This window comes from Carcharodon carcharias, chromosome 3, assembly GCF_017639515.1.
Source record: "Carcharodon carcharias isolate sCarCar2 chromosome 3, sCarCar2.pri, whole genome shotgun sequence".
Classification (NCBI taxonomy): Eukaryota; Metazoa; Chordata; class Chondrichthyes; order Lamniformes; family Lamnidae; genus Carcharodon; species Carcharodon carcharias.
The window spans coordinates 36,482,862-36,495,382 of NC_054469.1; the positions used below are offsets into that span (position 1 = coordinate 36,482,862).

Below are 12,521 nucleotides of genomic sequence, written 5' to 3' on the forward strand. Positions count from 1 at the left end.
TGTAGCGATCTCCAGGCTCCAACCTTCAGTTTGTCCAGCTTCTGGCATTTTGGTGTTTCCCAGCTGCTGACAAGCACCCCTGCTCTCTCCCAGCTGTAAATACTGGGGCTCTGGCTACTCCTTGGTTTCTTCCTGACTAACTTAACTGATAGAGGAACCTTACTGTGTATGGACATAATCTACCTTTTCTTCTTAGTGAATTATATAATATGCATTTGATCTATTGATATCGTCTCACTATTATTTTATTTATAGGAACAAAGTGTCAAGAGAAAAAAAGAACGGAGATCTGTGCAAGAAACTACAATTGAAAGCAGACGGAAAGGGTAAATTGTTATGTTTATGATCTAATTGATAATTTTACTCTTGATCCCACTAACAAATGAATGCTTTGGTCCAATGCCTCCTTCATGATTGCTGTGCTCCACATTGGGCCTGAATGGTTTTAAAAGCTATGTGTTCATTTGGGCAATCCTTGAATATATGCTCACTATTTATGTGCCTTTGAGCCAGGACATTGAAGTATTTGTCATCGTTGAGCTATTCTGCTTAATTGCAGTTTTAAGGAGGACAAATTTGTTTGCTTGGCACCATTTTTAGCGAGACTACACAGAATAACCTCAATTTCCTGTGGGAAACAGCTCGGCAGGCCAATACCTGCACACTTGCTTGGCGTTCTTCAGTGATTTTAATGAGGAATGTGATATGTAGCCTACGCTATTGGTGCCCCTCATTCTTTTCAGTTTATTGGCAAAATGATAAATGGTGCTAGCCATTAAAAACTATTTGTGTAAGTTGTAAATTTTAACTTGCATTGTGATAAATTTATAAATCTCCACTTGAACATTGAAAACATTTGATGTAAGGGTGCTTTATTGGCTTTGCCACCTCAAGGTTTTTTTAAAAATTCATTCATCGGATGTGGGCTTCGCTGGCTGGGCCAGAATTTATTGCCCATCCCTAGTTGCCCTTGAGAAAGGTGATGGGAGCTGCCTTCTTGAACTGCTGCAGTCCATGTGTTGTGGGTGCACCCACAGTGCTGAAACGAAGTTCCAGGCTTTTGACCCAGCGACAGTGATATATTTCCTAGTCAGGCCGGTGAGTAACTTGGAGGGGAACTTCCAGGTGGTGGTGTTCCCACCTATCTGTTGCCCTTGTCCTTCTAAATGGTAGTGGTTGAGGGTTTGAAAGGTGCTGTCGAAGGAGCCTTGGTGAATTTCTGCTATGCATCTTGTAGATGATATATACTTTGCTACTGTGCATCAGTGGTGGAGGGAATGAATGTTTGTGTATGTGGTGCCAATCAAGTGGGCTGCTTTGTCCTGGATGGTGTGAAGCTTCTTAAGTGTTGTGGGAGCTGCACTCATCCAGACAAGTGAGGAGTATTCCATCACACTCCTGATTTGCGCCTTGTAGATGGTGGACAGGCTTTAGAGAATCAGGAGGTGGGTTACTCGTTGCACAATTCCTAGCCTCTGACCTGCTCTTGTAGCCACAGTATTTATATGGTTAGTCCAGTTCAGTTTCTGGTCAATGATAACCCCCAGGATGTTGATAGTGGGGGATTCAGTGATGGTAATGCCTTTTAATATCAAGGGGCAATGGTTGGCTTCTCTCTTGTTGGAGATCGTCATTGCCTGACACTTGTATGGTGTGAATGTTACTTGCCACTTGTCAGCCCAAGCCTTGGTATTGTCCACGTCTTGCTGCACTTAGACATAGACTGCTTCAGTATCTGAGGAGTCATGAATGGTGCTGAACATTGTGCAATCATCAGCGAACATCAGAGAACATCCCCACTTCTGACTTTATGTTGGACGGAAGGTCATTAATGAAGCAGCTGAGGATGGTTGGGCCGAGGACACTATCCTGAGGAACTCCTGCGGTGATGTTCTGGAGCTGAAATGACTGACCTCCAACAGCCACAACCATCTTCTTTTGTGCTAGGTATGACTCCAACCAGCAGAGAGTTTTCCTCCTGCTTCCCATTGACTCCAGTTTTGCTAGGGCTCCTTGATGCCACACTTGGTCGAATGCTGCCTTGATGTCAAGGGCAGTCACTCTCACCTCACCTCAGGAGTTCAGCTTTTTTGTCCATGTTTGACCCAAGGCTGTAATGAGGCTAGGAGATGTGTGGCCCAGGTGGTACCCAACTGGGCGTCAGTGAGTAGTTTATTGCTAAGCAAGTGCCGCTTGATAGCACTATTGCTGACCCCTTCCATTACTTTACTAATGATCAAGAGGAGACTGATGGGTCGGTAATTGGCCGGGTTGGATTTATCCTGCTTTTTGTGTATAGCACATACCTGCGCAATTTTCTGCATAGGTTGTGGCTGTACTGGAACAGCTTGGCTAGGGGCGCAGCAAGTTGTGGAGCACTAATCTTCAGTACAATTGCAGAAAAATTGTCAGCGTCCATAGCCTTTGCAGTATCCAGTGCCTCCAGCTGTTTCTTGATATCACATGGAGTGAATTGAATTGTCTGACGACTGACATCTGTGATGCTGGGGACCTCCGGAGGAGGCCGAGATGGATCATCCGCTCGGCACTTCTGGCTGAAGATTGTAGCAAATGCTTCAGCTTTATCTTTTACACTGATGTGCTGGGCTTCTGCACCATTGTGGATGGGGATATTTGTGGAGCCGCCTCCTCCAGTGAGTTGTTCAATTGTCCACTGCCATTCACGACTGATGTGGCAGGACTGCAGAGCTTAGATTTGATCCATTGTTTGTAGGATCACTTAGCCCTGTCTATCACTTGCTGCTTATGCTATTTGGCACACAAGTAGCCCTGTGTTACAGCTTAAACAAGTTGACACCTTATTTTTAGGTATGCTTGGTGCTGCTCCTGTCATGACCTCCTGCACTCTTCATTGAACCAGGGTTGATCCCCTGGCTTGATAGTAATGACAGAATGGGGGACGTTCTGGGCCATGAGGTTACAGATTGTGTTTGTGTACAATTCTACTGCTGCTGATGGCCCACAGTACCTCATGGGATGCCCAGTTTTGAGTTGCTAGGTCTGTTCGAGATTTTATCCCATTTAGCACGGTGGTAGTGCCATACAACATGATGTGAAGCCAGGACATCATCTCCACAACGACTGTGCAGTTGTCACTTCTACCGAGTCTGTCATGGACAGATGCATCTGCGGCAGGTGGGTTGGTGAGGATGAGGTCAAGTATTTTTTTGTTGGTTCCCTCGCCATCTGCTGTAGACCCAGCCTAGCAGCTATGTCCTTTAGGACTTGGCCAGCTACTCCAGATTTACTCCATGTGATGTCAAGAAGCAGTTGAATGCTCTGAATGCAGCAAAGGCCATGGGCCCAGGCAACATTTCAGCTGTGAAAGACTTGTGCTCCAGAACTAGCTGATCATTTAGCCATGCTGTTTCAGTACAGCTGTTTCAGGCATCTGCCTGATAAGATGGGAAATTGACCAGTGATGTCCTGCCTGTTGCTGCCCATCACACTCATTCTTCAGCAAAGTGATGGAATGTGTTGTTGAATTGACAGTGCAATCAAGTGGCACTTATTCAGCAATAACCTGTGCACCAGTGCTTAGTTTGGGTTCTGCCAGGGCTACTCAGCTCCAGATCTTATTACAATCTTGGTCCTAAAATGATCAAAAGAGCTGAATTTCAGAGGCAAGATGAGAGTGACTGTCTTTGACATTGACATTGAGGCAGCATTTGACCAAGAATGACATCATTTGACAGAGCAAAATTGAAGTCAATGGGAATCGAGGATTGCAGGGGGAAATGGTGCATTGGGAAAGTCTTTCATTTGGAGTCAGAGCACAAAGAAGATGGTTGATGGAGGCCAGTCATCTCAGCCTGGGACATCGTTGCAGGGGTTCCTTGGGATAGTGTCAGCCCTGTCATCTTCAGCTCGTAGAATATCATAGTATCATAGAAGGGTTATAACACAGAAGAAGGCCATTTAGCCTATCTTGTTCTTGCCGGCTCTTTGACAGTAGCTTGGATAGTTCCACGTACCAGCCTTTTCCACTGTAGTCCTGCAAATCTTTTTCTCTTCAGATAATTATTCAATTCCATTTTGAAAGCCACAATTGAATCTGCCTACCCCACAATATCAGCCAGTGCATTCCAGATCCTAATCTTTTGTTGTGTTTTTAAAAAAAAGTTTTTGCTCATGTTGCCTCTGGTTATTTTGCCAATCACTTTAAATTGGTGTCCTCTGGCTCTCAACCCTTCTACCAATGGCAACAGTTTCTCTCTATCTACTCTGTCCAGACTCCTCATGATTTTGAATATCTCTATCAAATCTCCTCGTGACCTTGTCTTCTTCAAGGAGAACATTCCCAGCTTCTCCAACCTGTTCTTGTAACTGAAGTTCCTCACCTTGGAACATTTATTTATAAATCTTTTCTGCACCCTTTCTTATGCCTTCACAATTTTCCTAAAGTGTGTTGCCAGAATTGGGTGCAGTACTCCAGTTGAGGCTGAATCAGTGTTTTTTAAAGGTTCATCGTGACCTCCCTGCTTTTGAACTCTATGCCTCCATTTACAAAGTCCAGGATCCCATATGCCTTATTCAACTTGCTCTGCCACCTTCAATGATGTGTACACATATACTCCCAGGTCCCTCTGCTCCTGTACTCCTTTAAAATTGTACTCTTTTATTCATCTGCCATGTCTCTGCCCATTCCTCCAGCCTCAATACCCTCGTGAAGTCTTTTGTTATCCTCTGCACAGGTCACAATACTTCCAAGTTTTCTTGCAAATTTTGAAATGGTGCCCTGCACAGACCTTCATCAATCCATCATAAAGTCAGAACTGAGATGCTTACTGATGACTGCATGTTGTTGCAGCTGCACTCATCCAAGCAAGTGGAAGTACTCCATCACATTCCTGACTTGTGTCATATAGATTGTGGACAAATTTTAGAGAGTTACAGGGCAAGTTACTTGCCACAGAATTTCCAGCCTCTGATCTGCACTTGCAACCACCGTATTTATATGGCTTTTCCAATTCAGCTTCTGGTCAGTATTACTTCTGGGTGTTGATGCTGGGAATTTCTTCACTGTTATTGGAAATCCTGGAACTCCCTCCATAACAGCATCGTGGGTGTACCAACAACAGATGGATGCAGCGATTAAAAAGGTGGCTCACTACTGCCTTCCCAAGAGCAATTAGGGATGGGCAATAAAGCTCCATTCCATGAACGAATTTTTAAAAAAATATTGTTTAGTGATCCCTGCCAGAAATGTATGTTTGTAGATATCAAGGTAAAGAGAATTGGGTTCACCTTTGTACTGTGCCTCCACTCTCCACCACGGTTGAACAACATACTGATACTAAAACAAAAACAGAATTACCTGGAAAAACTCAGCAGGTCTTGCAGCATCGGCGGAGAAGAAAAGAGTTGACGTTTCGAGTCCTCATGACCCTTCGACAGAACTTGAGTTCGAGTCCAGGAAAGAGCTGAAATATAAGCTGGTTCAGCTCTTTCAGCTCTTTCCTGGACTCGAACTCAAGTTCTGTCGAAGGGTCATGAGGACTCGAAACGTCAACTCTTTTCTTCTCCGCCGATGCTGCCAGACCTGCTGAGTTTTTCCAGGTAATTCTGTTTTTGTTTTGGATTTCCAGCATCCGCAGTTTTTTTGTTTTTAACATACTGATACTCATTGGTTAGGGCTCAATATGAAAAATGGCTTTTTGAGAGTAAAATATCTGGGACACTTGAAACCTTTGGAAGCAAACACCAGCAAGAAATCAGCTCTTCAGAATTGTAGGAGAGGAAAAATATGCAGAAAAAATAAAACAAATGTTGGGATCAACTTTGTCATGCTCTGTTAATTTTATTTTCCTTGTTATTTTTGCATTGTGTTAGCATCTATATCTACAGTTGGGCTTGAACTCAGTAATATGAAGGAACTAAATTAACATTTAACTGATGCCGATGCATTTTCAGAAATAATATCAATTAATGTGAATTCACTTCCTACATAAGAACACAAGAAATAAGAGCAGGAGTAGACAATTTGGCCCCTCGATTCTGCTCCACCATTCAATGAGATCATGGCTGTTGATCTTGTGGTTCGATTTCCACATTCCCATCTACCCCCCGTAAACCTCGATTCCCTTGCCTAACAAGAATCTACCTCTGCCTTAAAAATATTCAATGACCCCACCTCCACCATCTTTTGAGCAGACAGTTCCAAAGTCACACAACCCACTGAGAGAAAAAAAAATTCTCCTCATCTCTGTATTAAAAGCATGATCCCTGATTTTAAAACTGTAACTCCTAGTTCTGGACTCACCCACAAGTAGGAAAACATCCTTTCGACGTCCACCTTGTCGAGGCCGCTCAGGATCTTGTATACTTCAATCAAATCACCCTTCACTCTTCTAAACTCCAGTGGAAACAAGCCCAATCTGTCCAACCTTTCCTCACAAGACAACCCACTCATTCCAGATATCAGTCTAGTTAACCTCCTCTGAACCACCTCCAATGCACTTTCCTTAAGGCACTAATATGGTGCTATATTAAAATGTACCATTGAGAAAGAAAAAAAGATACAAAGTTAATTACAATTCTTTGAATCAGTTTAATTTGTTCAAAAGGAACTTTTGATGGTGATACTTGTGTGTATGCAATTTTATGAACTTTATTTTTGAACCTGTTGTATCTATTTTTAGAAGTACAATAGAACAAATCGATAGTCAAAAGAAACCAACAGAAAGTCTTGCAGAAGAGGTAATTTTCCATGTTACGTTAATTTCCTAGGATGATAACTGTTTATTAATTTTGGTGTCTGAGTAATATTGCTTGAAAGGTTATTGCTTTTTTGGCCCTTTCTGGCACACAAACCATTTTGATCTGTCACAAAGTGAGAAAGCTACCAAAGTCATTCTTTCATATTTCTGTCAAAACTGGTAATTAACGATCCATCCTTGTCTTGCTCCACTTCCTTTATCTATACCCTGCCTCTTGTTGACCTCATTTACGGGCATGGGATCAATTTCCATTTTACACACCCACCATCCTTCTTCCACTCTGCCATCTTTCAACTTTTCGCCATCCTCCTTGACCCTACACCTGGTTTTGTTCTGTAAAACTCTAAGACTGATCTAAAGTTGTGAATATGTCAAAACCTCCTCCAATTGAAAATTGGAAAAATTGAAACCATTATTTCTTACTCCTATCATTCCTATCAGAAACACTGCTCTCCTGCTACTGATTCTATCCCCCTGCTTGGCTACTTCTTCAGGCTGAACTAGATCATGTAAGACCTTGTTGTCCTCAATACAGAGCTGAGATTCAAACTCCACATGTGATAGAAATAAAGAAAATAGGAACAGGGGTATGTCATTCGGCCCTTTGAGCCTGTTCCACCTTTCAATGTGATCACGGCTGATCCTCTACTGCAATGATGTACTCCTGCGCTCTCCCCATACCCCTTGACGCCTTTAGAGTCTAGAAATATATCTATTTCCTTCTTAAATATATTCAATGACTTGACCTCCACAGCCCTCTGCGGTAGAGAATTCCATAGGTCCACCACCCTCTGAGTGAGGAAGTTTCTTCTCATCTCAGTCCTAATTGGTCTACCCTGTACCCTGAGACTCTGACCCCTTGTTCTTGAGCCCCCAGCCAGAGGAAATATCATACCTGCATCCAGATGTTTATTTACACCTCCAAAATACTGCCTACTTCTGTCCATACATCAACCTTCCATTCCTGAAACCCTTTTAATGCTTTATTTCTATTCAATTTCTCTCATATGTGGAGATTTGTCTCCAAGCCACTCATCATCCTGACTTGGAAGTGTGTCACCGTTTCTTCACTGTTGCTGGGTCAAAATCCTAGAACTCCCTCCCGAACAGCATTGTGTGTGTACATACACCACATGTACTGCAGTAGTTCAAGAAGACAGCTTACCACCACCTTCTCAAGGGCGGTTAGGGATGGGCAATAAATGCTGGCCTAGCCAGTGATGCCCACATCCCATGAATGAGTTTTAAAAAAAGACAAATCTTCCTTGTTCTTTCAGGGAGATATAGTGGTAATGTCAATGGGCAAGTAATCCAGAGGCCAATGCTCTGGGGACATGGGTTCAAATCACATCACAGCAGCTCGTGGAATTTAAATTCTCTTGATAAATCTGAAATATAAAGCTAGTCTCGGTAATGATGACTATAAGACGATCATTGATTGTCTTAAAAATCCATCTGGTTCACTCAGGTCCTTTAGGGAAGGAACTCTCCCATCCTTGTGGTTGACTCTTAACTGTCCTCTGAAATGTTCAGTTCGCTGACTATTAGGGATGGGCAACAAATGTTGGCTTTGCCAGCGACTACCACTTCCTATGAAAGAATAAATAAATTTTTTTTCAACTTTCATCAATTCCAATTTGTCAAAAATTTTGCTGCCTGTTTCCAGGTCACTTGCATTGGCAGAGATCCCTCAGCACATTTAAGTTAACAAACCTTGCCTTTGCCTTCAAATTCTTTCATGACTTTACCCAACCTTATTTTTTCAGTATCCTCCAGACTTGCAATCTGTAAACCTTCTGCAATCTGTGGCCCTCTGATTCAGACCTTTTATGCATCTCCCATCTCATAGATAATGCACAACCTTCACAATTCTGTCATGACCTTCTCTTTTTTTCTTCCAACCTTTAAAAACCTCTCCAAAACCCATCTTTCCACCGAACTTCCAGTCACTCCACCTTTATCTCCCAATGTGGCTCAGTGTCTCTTATTCTCTAAAGTGCCTTTGGGCATTTTCTATATTGAAGGAGATTTACAAATGAAAATTGATGTTTCATTGTTGCAGTAGGAGGTGAAGCCTATTTGTTTTTCTCTTGCTAATTTTCTTGTCTCCTTTCCTCAAGGCATTGACCAATACCATTTCTAAATTGATTACTCCACAACAGATGTGGTTATATCATCATCAAGCTACGCCCTGTGTAGACGTTTCTGTTGGCCATTCATTCATTGCGATTGGATATAAGTGGAGTGCTAGATTATTTGTGTTCAGGACCATGATACATCTGGTAGCCTTGTCCCACAGCAAAATACCATGCTCCTGATAATGTTCTAGACCATTTGTCAGACTGTTTTGTGCTGAACTTAACAGGAGTAAAAGTAATTAATTGAGCAAGAGCCAATTTCATTGGCATGAGAACAGACCTGGCCCAGGTTAATGGGAATTAAAGATTGGCAGGTAAAACTGTAATGGAACAATAGGCTGCCTTTAAAGAGGAGTTAGAGTTGAAGTACATTCCAATCAGGGGTAAAGATAAGAGAATCAAAGCCAAATCTTCCTGAATGATGAAAGAGGTAAAGAAGTGAGATGAAGTGGAAAGGGGTGCGTATGACAGAAGCCAGGCTGATAATACAAGTGAGAAGCAGTGAATATAGAAAGTTCAGAGGTGAAGTCAAGAAAGAAATGAGCAACAAATGTGAAGAGACTGGCAGCCAACATAAATGGGAATCCAGAAGTCCTGACAACCGTTACCCTTTGTTTTCTGCTACTGAGCCAATTTTGTGTCCAGCTTGTTACATTCCCCTGGATCCCGAGGGCTTTTATTTATTTTTTAACCAGCCTGCCATATGGGACCTTGTCAAAAGCCTTGCTAAAATCCATGTGCCCCATGTCAACTGCACCATTCTCATCAATTCTCCTTGTTACCTGCTCAAAAAACTCAATCCAGTTAGTCAGACATGATCTTCACTTAACAAATCCATGTTGACTGTCCTTAATTACGCCATCCCTTTCTAAATGACAGTTTATCTTGTCTCTCAGAATTGTTTTCAATTATTTGCCCACTACCGAGGTTAGGCTGACTGGCTTGTAATTATTTGGTCTATTCCTTGCTTCGTTTTTAAACAAAAGTACAGTGTTAGCGGTCCTTCAATCCTCTGGCACCACACCTGCACCTAGTGATTAGGAAAGGATGTATTTGTTATCTGCTCCCAAGCTTCTCTAACAGCGTAGGGTATATTTCATCCGATCTTGGTGATTTGTCCACTTTACAGGATGCTAATCCTCTTAATAGTTTCTCTCTCTGTTGGTTTATCTCATTCAATGTCTGCATCACCTTCCTCTTTTTTTTGTCTGAGTTTTTCAGTGAGATAATGGGGTGGGTTGATGAGGGTAATGAGGTTGATGTGGTGTACATAGACTTTCAAAAGGTATTTGAGAAAGTGCCATGTAACAGACTTGCCAGCAAAGTTGAAGCCTGTGGAATAAAGGGACAGTGACAGCATGGAGACCAAGCTGACTGAGTGACAGAAAACAAAGTGGGGGTGAACAGTTGTTTTTCAGACTGGAGGAAGGTATATGTAGTGGGGTTATACATCAGTTGGTAATAAGATCACGCTTTTCTTGATCTATATTAATGGCCGAGATTTGGGAGTACATGGCAAAATTTCAAAATCTGCTGGTGACAGAACCTTCAAAGTACTGTGAGCTGTGAGGAGGATAGTGATAGACTTCAAGAGGATATAGACAGGCTGATGGAATGGACGGACACATGGCAGATGAAATTAATGCAGAGGATTTTCAAGTATGATGTGATAAATTTTGGTGGGAAGAGTGAAGAAAGGCAATACAAAATAAAGAATACAATTCTAAAGGGGGTGCAGGAGCATTGTGTATAAATCATTAAAAGTGGTAGGTCAGGCCAGGTTGAGAAAGCGGCAAATTCAGAGAGGCGATGGCATAGTGGTATGGTTGCTGGATTAGTGAGCTAGAGACCCAGGGTAATGCTCTGGGGGCCCGGGTTTGAATTACGGCACGGCAGATGTTGGAATTTAAATTTAAAAAAATCTCGAATTAAAAGTCTAATGATGACCATGAAACAAATGTTGATTGCTGTAAAAACCCATCTGGTTCACTAATGTCCTTTAGGGAAGGAAATCTGCCATCCTTACCTGGTCTGGCCTACAATGTGGCTGACTCTTAAATGCCCTCTGAAATGGCCTCACAAGCCACTCAGTTGTAACAAGCCACTACAAAGTCACAAAAAAAGGAATGAAACTGGACGGACCACCCAGCATCGACCTAGGCACTGGAAGCCACAACGGCAAACTCAACCTTGTCGACCCTGCAAAGTCCTACTTACTAACATCTGGGTGCTAGTGCCAAAATTGGGAGAGCTTTCTCACAGATCAGTCAAGCCTGATATAGTCACTCTCATGGAATGATATCTCACAGATAATGGCCCAGACACCACCATCACCATCTCTGGGTATGTCCTGTCCCACCTGCAGGACTGATCCAGCAGAGGTGGCGGCACAGTGGTATACATTCGGGAGGGAGTTGCTGTGGAAGTTCTCAACGTTGACTCTGGACCCCATGAAGCCTCATGGCATCAGGTCAAACATGGGCAAGGAAACCTCTTGCTGATTACTATATACCGCCCTCCCTCAGCTGATGAATCAGTTCTCCTCAATGTTGAACGCCGCTTGGAGGAAGTACTGAGAGTGGCAAAGGCGCAGAATACACTCTGGGTGGGGGACTTCAATGTCCACCACCAAGAGTGGCTTGGTAGCACCATGACTGACCGAGCTGGCCGAGTTCTAAAGGACATAGCTGCTAGACTGCATCTGTGGCAGGTGGTGAGGGAACCAACAAGAGGGAAAAACATACTTGACCTCATCCTCACCAACCTACCTGCCACAGATGCATCTGTCCATGACAGACTTGGTAGGAGTGACCACCGCAAAGTCGTTGTGGAGATAAAGTCCCGGCTTCACACTGAAGATACCTTCCATCGTGTTGTGTGGCACTACCACTGTGCTAAATGGGATAGATTTCAAACAGAACTAGCAACTCGAGACTGGGTATCCATGAGGCACTGTGGGCCATCAGCAGCAGCAGAATTGTACTTGGACACGATCTGTAACTCATGGCCTGGCATATCCCCCACTCTACCATTACCATCAAGCCAATAGATCAACCCTGGTTCAATGAAAACTGCAGGAGGCCATGACAGAGCAGCACCAGGCATACCTAAAAATGAGGTCAACTTGGTGAAGTTATAACACAGGACTACTTGTGTGCCAAACAGCAAAAGCAGCAAGTGTTAGACATGGCTAAGTGATCCTACAACCAACAACTCTGCAGTCCTGCCACATCCAGTCGTGAATGGCGGTGGACAATTAAACAACTCACTGGAGGAGGAGGCTCCACAAATATCCCCATCCTCAATGATGGGGGAGCCCAGCACATCAGTGCAAAAGATAAGGCTGAAGCATTTGCTACAATCTTCAGCCAGAAGTGCCGAGCGGATGATCCATCTCGGCCTCCTCCGGAGATCCCCAGCATCACAGATGCCAGTCTTCAGCTAATTCGATTCATTCGATGTGATATCAAGAAACAGCTGAAGGCACTGGATACTGCAAAGGCTATGGGCACTGACAATATTTCTGCACTAGTGCTGAAGATTTGTGCTCCAGAACTTGCTGTGCCCCTAGCCAAGTTCCAGTACAGCTACAACACATCGATCCGGCTATATGTAAAATTGCCCAGGTACGTGCTATAGACAA

General features: G+C 43.3%; 1 protein-coding gene across 5 annotated transcripts in view; it reads left to right on the plus strand.

Moving 5' to 3' along the window:
* Positions 1–12,521, plus strand: part of dync2i1 (dynein 2 intermediate chain 1) — a 143,785-nt gene that overhangs the window by 41,900 nt on the left and 89,364 nt on the right. For all 5 annotated transcript variants that reach the window (XM_041185108.1, XM_041185109.1, XM_041185110.1 and 2 more), the window contains 2 exons: positions 256–326; positions 6,663–6,720. In XM_041185108.1, coding sequence (XP_041041042.1) covers positions 256–326; positions 6,663–6,720 — 129 coding nt within the window. The remainder of the gene's footprint in view (positions 1–255; positions 327–6,662; positions 6,721–12,521) is intronic.